The sequence below is a fragment of the Polyodon spathula genome, chromosome 24, assembly GCF_017654505.1.
Source record: "Polyodon spathula isolate WHYD16114869_AA chromosome 24, ASM1765450v1, whole genome shotgun sequence".
NCBI lineage: Eukaryota > Metazoa > Chordata > Actinopteri > Acipenseriformes > Polyodontidae > Polyodon > Polyodon spathula.
Window position 1 is genome coordinate 3445544 of NC_054557.1, and position 22008 is coordinate 3467551.

Sequence of the window (22008 nt, forward strand, 5' to 3'; positions counted from 1 at the left end):
ACAGGCAGGCAGCCACTCCTATTCTGGCCTTTGAGGACAGCAGCTCCTCCTACTTTGGCCTTGGAGGACAGTAGCTCCTCCCCCTCTGGCTTTCAGGGCTCTAGCTCCTCCCTTTGTGGCTTTTCACCCACTTCTCTGTTGGCTCCCCTCTCTGGCTCCCTCAGCAGCGCCTCCAGTGGCTGCTATGCGTCACCTGCGGGCTTGCCCTTGTCCCCCCCAAAAAAATTTCAGGGGCTTGGGGCATCAGCTCTTTCCCCAGGGTCCTCCCCCCTGGAATCACGATCTCCTCCTGATGTCCCGCCTTGCCTCGGCAAAACGCAGCAAATCCCACCACTGCCATCATATGTAGCAGGGTCTTGCTTCTGGGTGTGTGCATTCGCTGCTGAGTGACAGGCAGGAGATCAAGACAGGTGTTGAAGTTGAAATGCCAGCACAGGCCCGCTGGATTTATTAACAAAAACAGAAAACGAAAGTAAAATAAAGGCGGTCATGTGACATTACCAGCGATGGTAACGCACAGAGGACAAATACAGCAAACTGTACAAAAAAGTGCAAAATAAAACACAATACCCCAAACTATAACTCAAAAGGTGCCGTGAAAACGGTAGGTCTTGCAGCAGCCCCAAGGTGAACAAACAGGACCTCTTTATACCCCATGCCGTGCTGGAACACACCTACCTGCTGATTATCCACAGCTGGCAATCACACACAGGAGGCAGGCTATCCCAGGAGTATCAGGTACTTCCTTAAATTAATTACAACAGTTTACACACTTATTTACAATATTTACACACAAAACCCACTCTTCATGTGCAGGGCTCCTGCCCTGCTCCAACCATATATTATGCATTTCTCTATTTGAAGTATTATGGATTTTCTTGTATTTACTGCATCTGGTAAAACGCTTTGTGATGGTGTTCCATTGTGAAAGGCACTATATAAAATAAAGATTGATTGATAGATATAACATTTTGGTAGTTTAACTTTACAGAACACGTAATGTACTCAAGCTGCAGGATGCAAATAAATAACTGCATACATGTGCATATCTACAAAACTAAATTAACACAGTTATTCAGTACAAATATGTTCTTCAAGTCATTTTATATTCTGTAGAGCCAAAGCATAAACAATTTTGCACAGGTGGATGGACGCATTCAGTACAAATTCTTACAGTTTTAAACTTAATGTGTGTGTGTGTGGGGGGGGGGGGGGGGGGGGAATAACACACTACAGTGTGTGTAGTACAGTAGTCCCTCTCTAAACCAGACACCTTGTCACAAATAATGAAGTGTCCAGTTTAATATATATGTGTGTGTGTCATTGTGCTTACTTCCTATAGGCACTGTAAATGTTTATAAACAATGACCAAAAATGTAAATACAGTATAATTGTAAATCTCAAAAAACTACTCGCTTCTAAATCTTTTGTAGTCATTTTTGTATTACTTTAGTATAAATACATGTTAATTTGGATTCATGTTTTTTTCTGACTATGTGAACGAAAAGACACACATTTGCCCATTTTCCCATTGGAAATAGTGATATTTTGAAATATCACTGTCCTGGTCACAAAAGCAAAGTTTGTGGGGAATAATAGCCATTTTCTGTACTTTTGAGGCATAAGCAATTAAGAAATAACACTTACTACCCAGGAACAAAAAAAAAAAAAAAAATGTTACACGGTGATCCATTTTGATTCCGTGTTGTAACACAAAATGTGGAAAAGTCCAAGGGGGTGAATACCTTTGAGAGCCACTCTATATGCAAGAGTATAATATATTTATAATAAATATATATGCAGTCAAAACACATTTAGCAAATACGTGGATAGCATACAGTGCTTTCTTGGTATGTGTTTTGTGTTTGGTTTCCCTTGCTTTAAGAATATTTTTGTGGCCAAATGAGGCAGGCTGCAGTTCTTTAACACCAACATTGGATAAACACAACCTTGAACCATTCACAAGTACAGCACCACGAAAACAAACGTGAAGCTACTTAAAGAAATATTCTGTCTCAAAAAAAGAATCTGCCACAAGCAAAGACATTTCAGTGCTTTATTTGTACAAGAGGAAGTACATTATATACATTTTTTTTTAATCCCTTTTTGTACAGAACAGCTTTGAATGATTCAACAGGAAGCATGGCTTCATTTCAGGTGTGTCACAGTGTCCACTTCGAGTCCATTCCCAGAATGGTTCTCATAGGACAGGAAGTGACCCCTCCACTCGATCAGGGGTGACAGAAAAACAGAGGAAACCAAGGGCCCCGTGCTTCGAACCAACAGATTACCACACAGGGATGACCGAGTCCTCCTAAACACATTCCATATACCTGGCAGGAAAAAATGTCTAACAAGTTTAATATATTAAATTTACGTTTATATACACAGTCTCTTTGACATGTAAAAAGAGAAAGAAATGAGATATGTTTTATTTACTAAAAGTGACACTTCCAATAGTTATTTCTGTTCCTTTGATCCATGGCTGAACCAGACTACACTGTGAATGAGGTGCAGAAGGGCAGCAGCACCTGACATTCATACTCTGGAAAAGCAAACAGACATCACAGTTGATTTGATGTCTCATATGTTGCCAAGGAAACCTAAAGCCATAATCTTTGCTAAGGATACAAAATGGTCAACAGCTTACTGCACCAACTGGAAACAGTGCATTTTATTTTGTCCCTTAAAATAGATATACAAAACACAAATAACTTTAAAAAGGCTGACAACTAACCGATTCCTATGCAGTTAAGCACAATATAAAAGTTGTCTAGTTATCAATACAGGGTATAGAACTATTGTTTTAGGATTATGGAATTTGTGCAACTCCAGTACATCTTTATATTTCAGTTATCTTTATAAGATTGATCGGTGTCAACCTTGTACTAAATCCACTTCTGTTCCACAATGACCAATGCATTCAGGTTTTGAGTGACACATTCAGGTTTACAGCTTCTTACCTAATTCAGTCCCCTTTAATAAAACTTATTAGTGAAGCTGTCACTAAACAAAATCTACCTACTTAATTCGAAATGCCATTTTATCAGGTCAGACTATATCTATATTTCTCCCTTTTACTCATTCATGGATGCCACTTTTAGAAAAGCTACCATACCTCATCATTTCCACTATCATTTTCACCAATATACCACTTCTGCTCCGACAAACTTATACAAAACACAAAGCTAACACGCACATAAAAAAAGAAAAGCAATGCAGCTTATAAACTGTCAGTACAAATATACAAATTAAGAACCACCAACTTAAGACTATGGCTTTTGAGAAACACAAAAATAGAAAGTCTTCAAAACAAAAAATACAAAAATAAAATAGCCACTAGAACAATTCAGTCTTGTTCTTTAAATTTAGTCTGTCCATTTCCTTCCCTTTAAGTCACCAGGCTGTGAAATGTTTTTTCCTACTGCTCTCAACTCAAAACGAGGGGTGGAGGAGGAATTGTTTCAATGTTACTCAAGAAGGGTGCATTTGCCCCTGTCCCCCAAGGAGTTGTTGTGGAAGCCCCTGGTTCCATCTGGTCCTCTTGGCAGTCTGACTACCCCTGGTGGCAACCCGTCTGCGTTCTGGATCTTGCGGCCTAGCATGGGGCTCCCGACAGGGCTGCTCTCCCGAGATGTCACCTGCCTGCGCCGCTGCACCCAGGGGCTCCCAGAGGGGGTCAGGCTGCTGTCCGAAGAGTAGTCAGCCCACTTGCGTTGACCTGGCTCTGGGCTCAGTCTTCCCACACTGGCCAGGGGAAATTTGTGGCTGTGAGGGGACTTGCGCTGCACCAAGGGGCTGGTTCTGGGGCTGTTCCATGGGCTGGATCGAGGGGAGACGCTAGGGCTTAGGTGGTTCTGGTGGTAGCCCCCTCCGGGAGGGCTCAGCTTGTTCGGCCGGGCCTTGCGGGCCAGCCTTGGTGAGGTGGGGTTGCTCTCTGTCTCGGAGGAGCTGCAGGCGTCGTCTCCGATATACTGCAACTCTCGGACCCTGCTGTTGACAGAGCGATTCTTTCTAGAGCCATCGTCCTGCTGCTTGTCCTTTTGGACCTTTTTCTTCGGGGGTTTGGTACCGATCAGGATCACCTTAGCCCCTACAATGGCCCCAACAGAGGCTGCCGCCTCCTCCTCCTCTTGCTGCTGCTGCTCTTCCCCTGTTCCAACCACCACATTGCTGCCTCCCAGAACCTTGTGAGCATTAATCGCAGCCTCCACCTCTTCAAATTCCACGATGGCGCACTCACAGGTGCCCAGCTGGGTGTAACGGCCACTGAACTTCTTGAGGTCTGCTGGAAGCTCCTTGCCAGGTTTGAGGACACGGACAGAGGCGATGACCCCGTATGCGCCAAACACTTTGAGCAGGTGCTCCATCAGCTTCTCCTGCTGCTCGGCCCCCCCGGCACTGTCCTGCCCCCCGGCAGTTCCAGCCAGCTCAGGCCACAGGTGCAGCTCGCTCACCAGCAGCATGCGGCTTGGTAGATTCTCACTGGCGAACACAGGCACCGCTGCCTTGCGCCGTACTTTCCGCCCCTCCTCGTTCAGCTCCAGAAGTTGGGAGTGGCGCAAGGCATAGGCTGTTGTCCGCCAGTCTCGTGTCAGGTGCTTCACCTGGAGACAGAGAAAATCAGTCAGAAACACAAAGCTTTGGAAACATTGACTACAGTAGTAAAACAGGCGTTCCTCAAACAATTTATCAAAAATCAACACACATGTACAGACATTAACTTAATACCACTAGATAAATGTGCTTTTTAAAATGTATTTAAACTGTAAATCAATTTGTTGCATGTCTGCTTTCAACATGGCATGAAAGCCAAAACGTGCTCCGTTTCCAGAATACACCAAGTTCTCCTTGTGGTACCTTCTCAGTGTGACTGTTTTTAGTTTTGCAACAGATATTTGCAAGTTCTCTTTTTTGACATCTACTTGGAAGCAGCATTTCCTGAGGTTGAATGTCAATACATTTGGTAACAGAAGGGCACAAAGTAAAGAGCATCAGAACCATACATTCAGGGCTAAGAGCAGGCACGCACAATCCCAGAGGGAGAGCTACATTGGGAGCACATTAACCAATTAATTTCAGGCAGGAGAAAGGTGAAAACAAGAGCCTCTTGGGAAATCTGTTCCTACATGCTTTAGTGTGCAAGATACTGTTGAATGTGTGTGTCCCCCTGAAAGACCATAAAAGCCACTTTTGGATATACCGCTGAAGAGTGAACTTCTGGGCTGCAGAGTGGGAGGCAGTGGGTTTTAGTAACTCAGTGGTTTGAGAAAGCAATGTGCTGCAGTGCGGAAAGCAGTGGGTTTGAGTAGCTCAGTAGTTGAGAGTTGGGTTGCAGTGCAGAAAGGTAGAGCCTTCGAGTTGCTCAGTTTTAGAGTGTTAGACACGAAGGCCTAACTGTGTCCCTCTACATGAAATATGGTTCCTTGTCATTGGGAAAGAAAGGAGACATTGACATTTTGAAAAGCCCTTTGCAATGAACGAGAGAACTTTGAGCAAACAGAATTTCATTAAATCTAACTGAATATAAAATTATGGTAATTGTAGGTCTCACATTTTTCTGTATTAAAGACTTTTCATAGCAGAAAACCTTGAACATTCAGTCAAATTAAAACAATTGTACACACACTTCCCATAATGAGCATGTCTTTCATATGGAAAAATGTGAAATGATGGCACTCATTTACTAAGATTTACTAGAATAAATGTTATTTGTTCTATAAAGTGTTACTGAACATACTACAGATAAAACATTACTAACCATTGCTGTTGTATGTATTACTACAATATCTTTTTCAACATAAAATCGTGTTTGTTGTATCCACAAATCCTTTATAAATCAGTGTTTACCACTTATTTTTATTTGACTATGTATCGTTTGGTCTTTCTAAGCATCACAGTATTTTCCAAAGTACTACTGTGCAAGCGACTAATACTTCTTAAATTTGGGTTAAAACACATTCCCCAAAAAATGAAGCAGAATTTATTATTTATACTGCTGGGATAGTAACCGGGACCCATGATACCTTAGGCATGAAATCGCCTGTTGTCATGCACATTAATAACCCAGTTCACACCCCCACTGAACTTGTTCGATCCAAATGTTGGATATTTAGACTGATAGGGTAATTCATACACAGTATATCATACGGAAATAACTGGTCAACACAACTTATGGACAAGGATTTGGGAATATAAATATAAAATCAATCATGATTGTTGAAAAGTACATTATCAAGCTACATACAACACAGCAGTCAAATGGTAAATAACGTATCGTGGACCAAGCCATTTACTCTTCAGAGACTTTCCAATATCTTTCAGAGCTCTTGCCCTGATGCGAGTTGTTACAGGACTGGCTCATCTGATTTCACCACAGCTGGGTGTATTTCATACACAATCCCTCGCAGTACCTTCTTGAAGGAGGTGAGAAGCTTGACGCTGACGAAGCCCAGCTTATTGCGGCGGACGTGTTTGAGAAGGAAAGCATCGCGCTCCAGGTTCTCATCAGACAGGTAGTACTCGATCTGGTTGATGAGCTTCCAGGTGAGCTCGGGGTCAGGGGGCTGCCAGCTGTCCTCTTCGAGCTCCCCACCGCTTGTCCCTGCACCGCTAAGGAGAGGCATCGGGGTCAGACTGGGGCAGCACTGCTCACAAAACTACAGACACCTCACTGGAAATTACATTGAACAAAAATTTAAATCTCATCTGAACAGATTTAACCTTAGGGGGAATGGGACACAGCTTTTAGGTAAAGAGGACATTTGACTGTAGGGGTAGACTGCAAAGAGAGAAGTTTAAATGTACCTGGCTCGAATACCATTGGGAACTGCCACCGATTAAAGGCGGTCATGGATGCGGGTGTTGCCTCCATAGTCCAATGTCTCCTTGACTTTTGGCAATGGTTAGAAGGATTTTCCTATGAATCGGATGACCATATTTTATTTTCAGGTGTATTTAGAGTTCTCTGCCTGAAACTTTGCACAGCTTTACAGTCACTCAGTCTCTGAGTATGATTGCGTATTGTGGCTGTTAAGAATTAAGTCACTCTACTTTTACTTGTATTATGGAGGGCACATTAGTGGTTGATATTTTAGTTATTTTATGGGTTGTGCAATATATTTTAAAGCACTATTAAAATGCATCATGGCATTATATCAATAAGTTCCAGCCATTGCTCTCAAATCTCTGGGGCATACTGCTGTTAAGAGTTACCCTTGCAGGCCAAAGATAAAAGGTTAGCTTGCTTTACTTATAGGGCTATGACAAAGGAATACACTCGCTAGTCTAGGTCATTTTAACCCTCTATGGTAACATGTCAGAAACCTATTTTAAAAGATTGGATAGTGTCCTCACATCAAGCACTACTTGCAGGTTTGGAGTTCAAACTGAATATTTTCATTCCAAGAAACTTTCTTTTGGTTTCATTTGGGCTATGTACAACTAGCATGACCTAGGCTTACATCCACAATGTTGGTTTCAATATACACCCAGAACTTGGACTAAAGGATTTCATTATCCATCAGCTCTTTAGATGCCTCTTTAACAACCAATTGCACTCAATTTGTTGTATTTAAAAACGCAGAAAGGCAAGTGTGCTATCAGGCACTGCTTCCTGCTTGAAGTGTAGGCCTCAAACCTCATCCCTGCAGAATAGGAGGGGACAGTTAATAACACTATCGAATTGGCTTCGCAAAATAAACATATGCAAGGCTAAGGTGTGAACACTTCTAGCCTGCAAGCACAAAGACGGAACACATGTGCTTAAATTAAACATGACCAAGCAACAGGTTACCTCAGAGCAACCTACCATCACACTTCATACTGCAGGAACAGACCTGTCAGACCCTGTCCAGCACAGGCCTGCTCTCATCACAAACAATTACAGCAACAACCACCACAGTAGGAGAGATCATTCAGACAAGTGTGTCTTTTTGGGAGTGATGTTAACACTTCTTTGTGTTTATACATTTAAGTTTTTTTTTTTTTTTTTTTTAACTACAATACTAAAAAGATTAAAATAAATGCAAGTACGAGTCATCTATTGAGAAGGTTCTGACCAACCACAATGACAAATTGCCAACCATTTCTAAAAAGATTTAAATAAATGCAAGTACGAGTCATCTATTGAGAAGGTTCTGACCAACCACAATGACAAATTGCCAACCAGTAATTCACATATACAAATAACACATGTCAACACAGTCAGAGTGTAGGGCCAGGTCTAACAAGTCTGCAATGTGCTTAAATTATTATGGGCTTATTAGCAGCCTGCCCACAACCTACTTCAGCCTGATGTGATTGACGGGGGAATGGGAGATAAGAGTTACTATATGTCTAGAAACCTTCAAAAAAAGGCTTTTAGGCATTACTTCCGCCCCAGTAAAAACAAATAAACATGCAATACATAGCTCAAAACAGTAACTGCAAATATTGCAAGCCAATACTATATTTAACACACCCTGTAGGTTGCCATTTTTAACCTAAGTGACATACCCTGCCCATTCGCAATTTATCAGTCATATTCTTGTGGCGTAGTTCTCCGTTTTTCCATCAAGGGATATCCTATAACCGCAGTGGAGCCGACGCTGTACTTTAAAATAATATAAAATAGGCCAGCCCTCGCGTTGTTATTGGTTTATATGTGCTTGTCCAACTGGTATCAATAATCCCAATTCCTTTTTATAACCATTCATAATGCATTTATATAAGTGTATTTAACTGAAACCAAACACTAACCTTAGACAATGTTTTATTAAAGTACAAACTGACCGAATTAGGAACAGGGAGATACTTTGTAAACCACTTACCGTCTGTTGAAATCGGAAGTTATGTTGCAATGCTACACTAAAAAACAACAAATGTTAAAAGACTAACAGGCCATTGTATTGTGCAATTGGGGCACGGGCCCCTCTATTTGTATGCTGTCTAGTAGTACAACAGGTGGTGGGTGGCGTATACAGAAGCTGCCTGCTTCGGCAGTGATTTCATGGACAATAGAATTAAGAGGACGGGAGGCGCTTTCCCCCCCTCCCCCCTTAAATCAAGATACTATATTGAATGCCTCAATACACACTTTGTCCATTTAATTGACTTTCGTTTATAAAGCAAAGAGTCATACATAAATATCAAGTAAATAAATATAACAGTTTATGCCCCCCTCTCCCTAAGCAATATTTTTAAAAAATTACCTAGATTTGTCGTGTTTTCCCAGGTCATCTTCACTACAGCTACCCCCTTGAAGGTCCAGGTGGTTTGACATGGAATCTTCATCGAGATATTCGTCCTCGGCCTCTTGGATAGCTACCCGGATTGTTACCTGGCTCCTCACCTCCTGAAGCTGGCATTCAATTGCTGCCTCTGCGAACCCGAGCCCCGCAGACTCCGAGATTGGAGCAGCCGGGCTTGGAGTCTCAGTCACCGCGCTCATATTGTCTGAGCTTGTTGCTCCTGCTGCTTCTCCTGTCGTTCTTTCTGTTGCTTCCTCTTCGCCTGGCAGTTCAATTTCAGATAAAGAACTGCCTTCCTCAGCACGCGTGCTAGGACCACAAACCAATGCTGGGCAGGGGCTGGGCAAACCAGACTGATTTTGCAACAAGCGCCTAACGAAGGAAGCCCCGAAGTTGCAGTCCAAAGCCTGCCAAAGCTCCCAGATTCTCCTCAGAGGAGTTCCCGGGGGCAACGAGGAAGTGGCGGGCAAGGGAGCTGCAGAAGAGACGTGCCTACCAGCAGCAGAGGAGGACGAGGAAGGACTGGAAACTGCTTCTGCTGTTACTTCCTGATCTGAAAGAGGCATTCTCCTTTTGAAACGGGCCTTAGGATTGGACAATGTCATCTTTCCGTGTTCCTCCCCAACCCACCACCATATACCAATATGAAACCAGGGGGGAGGCAGGAGAAAAGACAGACAACGAAGGAACGCGTTTACCAAGGCGTGCATCTTTCTCTCTTTCTTTGTGAAATGACAATCTCCGACTCTCGGTAGACAAGTTATAGTTATAAGCTTTGGGAGTGAACGTCACCCTTAATTTTCAACTACATTTCTTTATGAGGTTTTTAGACCGCATTAAAATAGCAAGCAAAACGCTCCAATCAACGAGGTCGACTCATACTCTGTTTTCTGGATTAAATTGAATAATAGGATTTGATTTTAAACACGGGATTATGAAAGGATTTGATTTTGGCCAAAGTAAAAATAGACCTTCAGATCTTGGCTGACAAACTCAGGCACTATATATTTTTGTTTGTTTGTTTTAATTTATGCGGGAAGGTTATTTTTGCAATAATTACCACGTCGTAAAAATCTCAAAGTTTGCCCGAAATGTGCCGCACGCGCCACTTCATCAAAAGCAATTAAAAATATTCCCAGGTTTATAGTGAATATAGTCATGTTTCACTAAGTGGCCGAATAAAAAAATTAAAAAAAGACGAAATTTAGACCACACCCACCACGCTGGTCCCAATTAATGTCTAACTAGTCAAAGCTGAGTGTATTTTTAATTAATGGGGGGAATAGGCTATCGAAAAGGACAATACATTTTTTTACTGTGAAGACAGAGATGTGTGTGCGCTTGTTATAAGCTAGTACCCGAAATTAGACAGTTATATTATTCAAATAATGTTTTGCCACATTGCATTAACTGTACTAAATTAAAATATTTGTTTAAACAAATTAGTACAAAAACGAATGGGCCTAAATCAGTCTAGTATTAAGTGTGAAGCACATGGATTCAGGTGTGTCTGTTTTTCACCCATACCCAGAATTTAAGCCCCACCTTTACCCCCCAGTGTATCCAGTATAACTTATTATTGAGCTGCCTACCAATTGAGCTACATATACTTCAAGATGGAACTCTAATTATGAACCCCAGCCAGTTTCCATGGTGATGGTTGTGTCATGTTCATACAACACTTCCCATCACTGTAAACAGGCACACAATGCAAAGTACCCTAGGGGAAATGTCAATATGTCTAAACTAGCACAACCCCATCAGCACATTCATCTGTCGCTCGATTGTCCCAAAATTGCCTTACTTAGTGTGTAACACCTGTGAGCTGTAAGGCCATAATGAACGATCAGAGAGATAATAACCTGCTACTAATCACTAATCTCTTTTGACATTTGCCCTTTATACAAAAGTGTGTGTGTGTGTGTGTGTGTGTGTGTGTGTGTGTGTGTGTGTGTGTGTGTGTGTGTGTGTGTGTGTGTGTGTGTGTGTGTGTGTGTGTGTGTGTGTGTGTGTGTGTGTGTGTGTGTGTGTGTGTGTGTGTGTGTGTGTGTGTGTGTGTGTGTGTGTGTGTGTGTGTGTGTGTGTCACAGTGCTGTGGTGGTTAGTACTGCTGTCTCACAGCACCAGGGTCCTGGGTTCAATTCTAGCTTAGGGGTCTGTCTGTGTGGAGTTTGCATGTTCTCCCTGTGTCTGTGTGGGTTTTCTCCAGGTTCCCTCCCACAGTCCAAACACATGCTTTTCAGATTGATTGGTCATTCTAAATTGACCTCTTTATGTGTGTGTGATGGACTGTCATTCCATCCAGGGTTTAGTCCTGACTTGTGCCCTATGTCTGCCAGGTTAGGGTCTGGCTCACCACAACCCTGTAAAGGATTAAGTTAATAAATATATATATATATATATATATATATATATATATATATATATATATATATATAATATACACACACAACAAAGTTGTTAAAACAGTTTTCGTCAAATTGGTTTTGTTTTTATATTGTTAAACAGAGTCGTTGTCCATAATTTCAAACACACAATCATAATAAAGGTAAAATTAACGTTATGAAAGCATGAGGCCAAACATTTGGCTATTTGACTACACAGAAAAATAAACTTAGCTAAACTATTTAAAAACAACTGTATTAAAATTTGCATTGGATGAAAAAAATGTTCACTCTGAATCAACAGAAACAGTCACTGGTGTTTTCAGTGCTGCATGACGTAACTGCTTTCCTCCCCAAGGTGATCACAGCCTTCCACATTAATCAGTCTGTGGAACTGGAGTCTTTCCATCCACCTCCGTTTGCTTCAACAGAGGATGAGATTGAATTTCCTCTGCCCAGTGCAGGCATTGAGATAATATGTGCCTAGAACAAGAGCTCTGTGTCAATCTGACCAGCTGTTCGCCTGTCATGGGACACGGACCCTAGGACAGCCCTTCTGTAAGCAGCTTCTGTCACATTGGATTGTGGACATAGTCTCGACTGCGTATAATGGTGCTGGCTTGTCCCCACCTGGTAGGGTAGCAGCACACTCCACTAGAGGGTTGGCTACATCTTAGGCCCTCTTCAGAGGTGCCTCGATGTCTGATATTTGTACTGCGGCTAACTGGGCTCTGCCGCATGCTTTCTCCAGGTTCTACTGTCTTAATGTGGTAGACCCTGTCTTACCTTCTGTAGGCACAAGGGTCCTTGAAGGTGTAAGTTCACACTGCTAACCTCTGGGTTAGACAGTGCTTCTGCGTCCCTCATATGCTGCCATTCCTTCTCCCTCGCGATGGCTCTGGTGTACATTATCCCATACGTAATGTCTCGGTGGTTATCTTTGAATTGAAAGGGTGCGTTGGGTTACTTTGTAACCCTGGTTCCCTGAAAGAGGATGGCAGTTTTATCCCCTCAGTGGGCGGGACTGAGGGCATCATCCCAGGAATGGGCCTCAATATAGGCCATCAGCAGATCTAGTATAGAGAGCTCAGCAATACCTACCCAATGTCTTTGTGGTCATCTTCTCTTTCAGGGCACCAGGGTTACTGAAGTAACCTATTGGTCTCAATAGTCGGCAGTGCTTCTGGCAAAAATTGTAAAGAAACGCCCCCGGCGCTATACAAAATACAAATTATAAATTATTATTATTATTATTATTATTATTATTATTATTATTATTATTATTAATAATAATAATAATAATAATAATAATAATAATAATAATAATAATAATAATAATAATATTATTTTGATGACGCTTACTATTTTTGACAGTAAAGCAGAAGACAGAGATAACAATTACTAACAAATTTATTATACTTGATAATAAACAAGGTCCCTGTCCGGGCCAGAACCACGCCACGCAAAATGATTAATTCTCAAACTGAACGCAGTTGAAATTCAAGGAAACACATGTACATGGATTAGGGAGTGATTAACATGTAGAAAACAGAAAGTATTGATTAGAGGAAAAACCTCAGAATGGAGTGTGGTAACCAGCTGTGCACCACAGGGATCAGTATTAGGTCCTCTGCTATTCCTAATCTACATTAATGATTTAGATTCTGGTATAGTAAGCAAACTTGTTAAATTTGCAGACGACACAAAAGTAGGAGGAGTGGCAAACACTGTTGTAGCAGCAAAGGTCATTCAAAATGATCTAGACAAGATTCAGAACTGGGCAGACACATGGCAAATGACATTTAATAGAGAAAAGTGTAAGGTACTGCACGCAGGAAATAAAAATGTACATTATAAATATCATATGGGAGATACTGAAATTGGAGAAGGAATCTATGAAAAAGACCTAGGAGTTTTTGTTGACTCAGAAATGTCTTCATCTAGACAATGTCGGGAAACTATAAAAAAGGCTAACAAGATGCTCGGATACATTGTGAAAAGTGTTGAATTTAAATCAAGGGAAGTAATGTTAAAACTGTACAATGCACTAGTAAGACCTCATCTTGAATATTGTGTGCAGTTCTGGTCACCTCGCTATAAAAAAGATATTGCTGCCCTAGAAAGAGTGCAAAGAAGAGTGACTAGAATTATTCCGGGCTTAAAAGGCATGTCATATGCAGACAGGCTAAAAGAATTGAATCTGTTCAGTCTTGAACAAAGAAGACTACCTGGCGACCTAACTCAAGCATTCAAAATTCTAAAAGGTATTGACAGTGTCGACCCAAGGGACTTTTTCAGCCTGAAAAAAGAAACAAGGACCAGGGGTCACAAATGGAGATTAAACAAAGGGGCATTCAGAACAGAAAATAGGAGGCACTTTTTTACACAGAGAATTGTGAGGGTCTGGAATCAACTCCCCAGTAATGTTGTTGAAGCTGACACCCTGGGATCCTTCAAGAAGCTGCTTGATGAGATTCTGGGATCAATAAGCTACTAACAACCATACGAGCAAGATGGGCCGAATGGCCTCCTCTCGTTTGTAAACTTTCTTATGTTCTTATGTTCTTAAAATAATAAATGCAAAACTTCATGAGACGGCTGCACTCAGCAAATGTATGCTTGCAGCGCAGAAGAAAATCTCTCGCCGCCATATTTGCAGTATTCTTTATTTTAAATTGATGTCTTGTCTAAATAATAAACTAAAGGTTATTGGCTACTGTGCCAACTACGTTGTGTACAAGAAGCAATTACAAACAAATACGTTGTCATGACAAGCCAATAATATAAACTAATTGCTACCCGTAGTAATTTCTGTGCTCTGATTGGTTCAAATGAGTACGTGTGGTGAATATCTGAAACATGTTCTACACAATACTTAACTGCAGTTAAGTGTATCACCGGCTCAATTCCATTTAACACAGGCAGTAGAACATTCAACTAGGAGCTTGATGTAGTTTATAAAAAAAATAACATCTCAATGCCCAAGTTCAAAATATCAGCTCAGCAAGCGTTTTGGAGAATGCTGGCAATTTAACAAAACAATCTAGAACAGTTTGAAGATGTCATTCATATATTCCTAGTGTTGCGAGTTTAAACAGGAGCATGCAAGTTTGACTCCCTGCCTGTCTAATCTATTTTTAGTTGTTGGCATATAATAGGGAAATAGGGGGAGCTGGAAATTAGAAATGCAGTTTGTTGCTAATCCATGTCCTATATCATATTAGCCAGTTTCATCAGCGATTGACTACAGAAGAACCTAAACTACTCAGTCAGAAAAGGGAATGATGAAGGACTGTGGCTAACTGTTACCTTGTGGGTTACTGCATGAAAAATCAGCACACCCTTGTGTGATGAAACTCTCTACCTGGAATGTCCATTTTCATCAGACCAGCAATCCAACTGGAGGAAATAAAAACTGGGCTTTGATCTTGAACCTTATAATTGGGTTGTACGATTTAAAAGGTTTTACACTGAAAAAGCAATTAAACTAATAACAGAAACATTTACAGAGTATGTACTGTAAGTATCAGAAGCATACATCCTCACCACAGCTGTGAATTCTAAACTAGAGCTGCATGTGCTCAATAACAGAATAAGAAATCACAATGAAATGTTTAATCACATTATGATAAGCAGTTCCCTGGATATATGCAAGGGTAGGTGTGACATACAGAGGTAAGGATGAACACACAGGCAGATGCATCCATATAGCTGCAAAATCTGATACTCTCAATAGCTAAAGAATGCTAATTGCAAGTTTCATGACAATTGGATAAGTGGGTTTCCAGATATAGAGAACTGCTTTGTCAAGAAACTTGGTAGTAACAATATTTAGCATCATTTAATGAGAATATCGGATTGTGGGGACATAGGGCAGTGTCTATATCTCTGTCCATCCATCTGTCTGTATGTCACACTTTATTTTTGCATGGAGAATTGCTTATCAAATTGTAATTCCTTGATGTCACCGATTCAGGTGTTCCATGAGATACCTCAGGTCTACTGAGGTAACGGACAGCTAAAGAAGACAAAAAAGAGTTACAAAATGTAAAAAAGCTCTAAAAGCTGCTGTCATCGGCCTTGGATGCAAAAAGAAGCTGATGGTCAGCTGGCACTTCAGCCTATCAGATCTCAGTCTGCTGTTTCAGCAGTTGGATATACTGGCCTGAAGCTAATGAAACCTCTAGGCGCTTAGATACTGAGACTTAAACTATATGTATAAATAAATAAATATGTATTCATTGACAGGGACAACTTACAATTTTTAACATTTATGACATGTAATAAGATGTATTGCACCCAGATTTAGCTATGAGCTCATTTTCATTGGCAGTCCCTGGGCAGGTGTATGGAAAGGAAGAAAATAAATAAAAACACAAAAATGGAAAAAGAAAATGCCGTGACCTCACCGGAGGAGCATAAGCTGTTTTTCCCTTCATGGACAGGATGTTAGAAGTGCAGAATACTTCTAGCACTGACCAACCAATATGATGTGCACAGTTTATCTTCATGGGCCAGTTCCAAAGTTTTGTTGACTTAGCTAAACATTGCAAAGCCAGGATTTCAGACAATGGAAGAGATCTGAAAAGCAGGTGTCTTTATTCACACCTATTTCTCCTCAAGCGATGTATCATTTTGTTATAAAGGTTACTATGTAACATTTAATGGCTAATTTTTTTAATTATTAAATGGAAAGTAACAACATTTGATTTAGCAGTTCTTTTAACATGACTACAATCTCCCTTCGTTTCACTTTTATAAATGTTAATTTAAAACCGAAACACTAAGATCGTCACATAGAAACCTTATTTTTACATCTCGAAATGCCTTCCACTTCGTCAGCTGTCAGAAACCTCAAGTCATAGAAATAAAACATTCGGCCTCGTGTTTCTGAGGATTTCAAAATCCTGTGTATTTAATTTCAAAGACTTCCATTGAGAGGAACGTCAGTTCCTCGTACAAGTTAGAAAAACGTGTTTGAAACTAACGAGAGTCTCCATAGTTGAAACTATCAGGTCTCTATAGAGCTACAAGAGTTTTGCTTTTTTTGCTGGTTATAGGTGGGGAATTTTTTTTTTTTTTGTTTAAGCAGCAGTGTGTCCAAAACTAAATCAATTAGAATTACCATCTGTACCAGTACCAAAAGTCTGAAACTTTCTTACATCAAAACGTAAATACCTCTTATACACAATGAGATATAAGTCGTCAAACTAAGGTAAAATTGTTATTCTCCTTCTTCCTCTTCCGTTTCTTACTTTTTACTTTTTTTAAGGGTGTGTAGGGACTTTTCAAACAGAAAAGCTAAATAAGTGGACACCTACCAATCATGTGATTCCAAGCAAACAGTTTGATAGCCACACTATTTATATTAAACAATGTATTTGTTTTAAAACGTGTTAATTTTTTAAGCTTACATCCATGCCTCCCTGACCAACTTTCACTGAAAATCTGAAAGTTCTGCTAGATCATAGAAATGCTATATTTCCTGTTTGAAAATATTCAGTTTCCCTTTTGGTAGATACCATAGAATGGAATTGTACACACAAGTGGCATGTGGCTCCTTGTCTAAATCTCTGATCTCTGATAAATTGTAGTTCCTTGTTTAATTAAAAATAAATAGAAGAATAATTTGTTAGGTAGAAATAAATTAATGATTTAAAAAAAAAAATGCGTAGAGGAATAAGTATATTTAGAAATAAATATTGTTAAAGAAAAAAATATAGAAATTAATGTTTATATTATAAATGCATAAATAATAAATAACAAGCCAGAAAAAAAAAAAAAAAAAAAAAATTATATTAGTTGATTGCGCTGATACTTTTATCCAGAGCAACTGACATTTGTATACCTATACAAAAAGTACGTTTCGTGTGTGTGTGTGTGTGTGTGTGTGTGTGTGTGTGTGTGTGTGTGTGTCTATATATATATAATAATTATGATATGATTCTATCAAAACCCCGAGACATTAGGGTGTCTTCGCTTGTAGCATATGCAGAGGAGTGGTTAGAGCACTGTGCTCTCCAACTGGATAGTTGCGTGCCCTACCCCAGGTGAGGGACACACTGCTGATTAAACAAAAAAAAAAAAAATTCCCCACCTATAACCAGCAAAGAAACAAACCGAAATAAAGTGTTCAGAGAAGTAATTGAATTCGCTTTCTCATTATTATTGTTTGATACTGTAAACATGCGTACATTTCAAACTTTACATATGATTCGTATTATACAGGTCTTATTTATATCCGAATATCTCTTAGGGAGATCAAAGCAACCCACGAACACATCTGAGTTGACGGAGCTGACGGACCACCCTGGCTGTACAGTGTATAAACTATCCTTAATATACAGAAAATATAAACTGTGTTCACAGCGCTGTATGGTGCACAAGGTTAGAACTGCATAAGAACAATAACCGCAGACAGATGGACACACCCACACAGATGACGTGTCGCACATTTTTATATGGCACAAATGCAGCTCCACCACAATTGGATATATATATATATATATATATATATATATATATATATATATATATATATATATATATATATATGATATATTAGATGCAAAACGCGATATACGCTATTCGCACCAAAAGAGAGCTAAGTGTTAGTTCAGTGTCCTTTGTCCTCAAAACAGTATATACTCCACGATAAATACCAATTATCGATTAATCTTGTAAATTGTGATTTTATGATTAAATGATTAATCATTTAAAAAAATGCAGGGAAGTCAATTTTCTAACAGGGTGTAGTAATGGTGAATACGCATTCACAAATAATGATTAGAATACATTCACTCGATCGGAACTTTGAAACCTCCCTTCATCTCTCTCGCAATGCCAACCCAAACCCCAATGGTGTTTTACGTTTGTGTTCTCCCTCAGCGCGAGATGTGAAGTTTACCGTTTGAATTTACTGAAACGCACTGCATCTTTAGAAGTTGCCATTATGAACACTATCATACTATGTTGCTTAAAAATAATAACATAATATTCATAATAAAGTTGAGTTCTTATTTATAAACAGTAACACGTTTAAAGCTTGGGACTCCCTGTCTGTAACTTGATGTTGTTTACATTATCTTCAGCATATTTTAAGTGATTGAAAGCTGAAATTACTTTTTTAAAAACACACCTTTCTTATACCAATACAGTATTGGTAAGCGATAATCAGTTTGTTTGAAAACCAGCCTTTAATCACTGATAATAGGTGCACAGTCGACGATTCTGTGAATGCTGTGGGGCTCAAGCACCAATGTGAGAAAATAAGGTTCCGCACAGTACAAATAAATTAAATGCTTCAGAAGCATAACTGTTATTGCAGAGTTTAGTTATTGCAGAGTTCTGGCAGATTCTACCTTACTTGCTGAAGTGGTTTTCTCCCACTGCTAATTTAAAAAAAAATAGCCACCTAGCTATTTCATCCCGAGGGCTCAACCTGCGTCATGCCTTCTGTAGATGCCTGTAACCAGATCCAGACTGCCGTGCTTGATTGTATGCCTGGAGAGGACATTCATCTTATCAGCTGTGGACTGCCCTTGTAACTTCCAGAGAAATGTGCTGAAAAAAATGAACGCCTACAAGGCTGACTGCAGTCGTACAGCTGGACTGGCAACTACCATACGAGTCAAAATAGGCAGCAAACTTGTGCTTCACAAGAACATTGACATTGCCATTGGTCCCATCAATGGGGCAATAGGGAAGCTTCAAGCTGTTTCCTACTATCTGGAAAACTCAAGTATGGTCAAAACCATAACCATCAAATTTAACAATGGAGTCACCCATGCCTAGTTTGAAATTATGGATAATCTACATTGTTCGAGTGCAGTTCACAGTCATTGGTGCTCATTCAATCACCATTTACAAATGCCCGGGTAGGACTCTAAAAACAGTTAGGATGGATCTTGCTAACTCCATTTCCTACTATGAACAAAGTATCGTTGCACGTTCCAGAGTTACATCCTTAAGCGGTTTCCACCTTATCAACTTTTTGACCACACCTGCATTAAGGCTCCTCAAACTACAGTTGCAGAGTACAATAGGCTCAGAGAGATTTACTGCCCTAAGCTTGAAGGAGACCAACAGGCACAAGGGACACAAGGTAAAATATCGAGTGCATTTCATTCACTGAGCCATCACTAATGTTCAGGAACAGCAAAAGTCTCAATCTTCTAAGAGAATACTTGCAGTTACACATCCATTTAGAGGCTCAAGCAACCCGAATTTCACCTCATGCTATGCAAACGCAACATTGCAGTGCCTTCTTCACTTACAAACTCTGAAGGATTCATTAACACACAGTCAACAAGAGGCTATCTGGAGTGTTGTTCACAACTATGATGACTTTCCATCCACTGCATCTCTAACTGCTGTGGATATTTGTCACTTCTTAGGAAAAGCCTTCAATAGAGGTGACCAGAAAGATGTTGCAGAGTTTCTCACAAATTGTCTGAAATTTGGGCAGAAGTATCTTGCTTCATTTCAGTAACAATAAGTCATGAAATTCTGTGTATTAGATGTGACTACTGCTCATCAAACTGATAGGTGTTGCATGTTTACCCTCTACATGCACCTGCTGGTACATATTCTATGTGTTTGGAAGAACTCATTTATAGAAATGACAAATGGACAACGATTCTTGGTAGTAAATGTAGGCAATGCAAAACTTCTCCAATCATGAAACATGAACTTATTCAGTCAGCAGGAAAAACGATTGCACTCCAACTTATGCTTTGGAAAACCAAACCAGATGGGATCATTACAAAGGGACACAATGCCAAGTCTACTGCTGTGCAGAAGAGCAAAACTACTGTGGACAACAGGAATGACCAGTTAGCTTCCATTATCATACACCAAGGACATGGTGTTACTTCAGGACACTATGTGTCTCTTCTTACTATGTGTGCTACTGGAAAATGGGTGCATGCAAATGATGCACTCACTGAAGTCAAACCATGGCCAACAAATGCAAAGGACATGGATATGACCTTTTATCAAGAGATCTAATGCTTTACAAATGCCTTACATTGACCTAACTTCATAACACCTCTATAACAGGGAGAATAATGTTTTTTTCAGCATTAAAATGTGTTGGTATACTACCACTTAGCACTGACATGCATATGGACCTTTTTAACCATTCATAACATTGGAATTTTGTACCTACATAAAAATTAATATATCAATACCTACCAAAAAAAACATATTGCTTTCACCACTCATGGATGTACATTTGCAACTAAAAGAATACAGCGTTTACACTTTTAATACTGTCCAAAAGTCCCTTCTACCAGTATTTTACTTTCAAATCTTTTCTCATTTCTCTTATATTACTCTACTTATTACTCTCTTGTCTTGTCATAATATGCGAGCGCGGGGAATTGCACTTTATTAATTCACGTGCAGTTGTACCACGATTCCAATTGAATGATTGATTAGCAATAGAGTCTCGGTACAGCTGCATAAAAGCAGCATGTTTTCTCTCATTCGGGGTTGTGTGTTCAGTGAGTGGAGAACAGGATTGGAGATGGAGGTTATAATAATAATAATAATAATAATAATAATAATAATAATAATAATAATAATAATAACAACAGTTAAATTTCAGCTCACATAGTTTGTCTGTGTAGTTAGTTTTTGTTTGTCTCTATTTTGGCAAAAGTGCCGTGTCCTGTGTGTTTTGCCTTTACAACCTTTTATTTTCTGTCTGTTTCATTAATAAACGCTGAGCGAAACCAATTGCTCGGCTTCACCAAACTCCACCGCTCTGTTGTTTATTTCCTGGTTCCTGGTTTCTGGTCTGACGTCACCCACTGCAGCCGTCTTTGTGACATGTGATGTCATCGTGGGATTACCAGCGCCTCCTCGATGCAGACTCCTCAGTGGTATGGAGGACCAAGGCTGGTGCCTTGCTTGGGGGTGTTCGGGTACGTGGTGGCTGTCTGCCCCTTCCAAGAGGAGGAGAAGGAACCGGCCCAGGAGAGGAAGCTGAGAAGGAGGGGGAGAAGAAAGCTGAAACAGCAGCAGGACAAAGGGGGAAAGGAGCAAGCAGGGATGTGGTGTTTCACCTGTGGCAAAACCAGTCACACCACCATGCACTGCTCTGTCCAGGTAGAGCTGCTGGCATTGTCCCGAAAGATGGGATAGGGGGAAGACACAGAGGAGTGGTTCTGCTGGAGGGCTAGGAAGTCAGGACCCAGCTGGCTGCCATTGCCGTTGTTCCCCCTCTGCGAGGGTAAGCATTACTTTGCCTCCTGTCCCTTCTGCAATTATGAGGAGGAGGAGGATGAGGATCCCGGCTGTTCTACACCTGAGTGGGAGGAGCCCGAACGTCCTACGCCTGAGTGGGAGAAGCCCGAACGTCCACAGCCCAAGATGGAGGAGTCGGGGCG

General features: G+C 40.4%; 1 protein-coding gene across 1 annotated transcript; it reads right to left on the reverse strand.

The window, feature by feature from the left end:
* Positions 1-2042: 2042 nt before the first annotated feature.
* On the reverse strand, positions 2043-9850 carry LOC121299030 (la-related protein 6-like). The gene is made up of 3 exons (XM_041226483.1): positions 9192-9850; positions 6414-6612; positions 2043-4607 (listed from the first exon to the last, which is right to left on the reverse strand). Exons 1-3 carry the CDS (start codon positions 9833-9835, stop codon positions 3471-3473), a joined length of 1980 nt encoding a protein of 659 aa, XP_041082417.1. The 5' UTR covers positions 9836-9850; the 3' UTR covers positions 2043-3470.
* Between the last annotated feature and the right edge of the window lie 12158 nt (positions 9851-22008).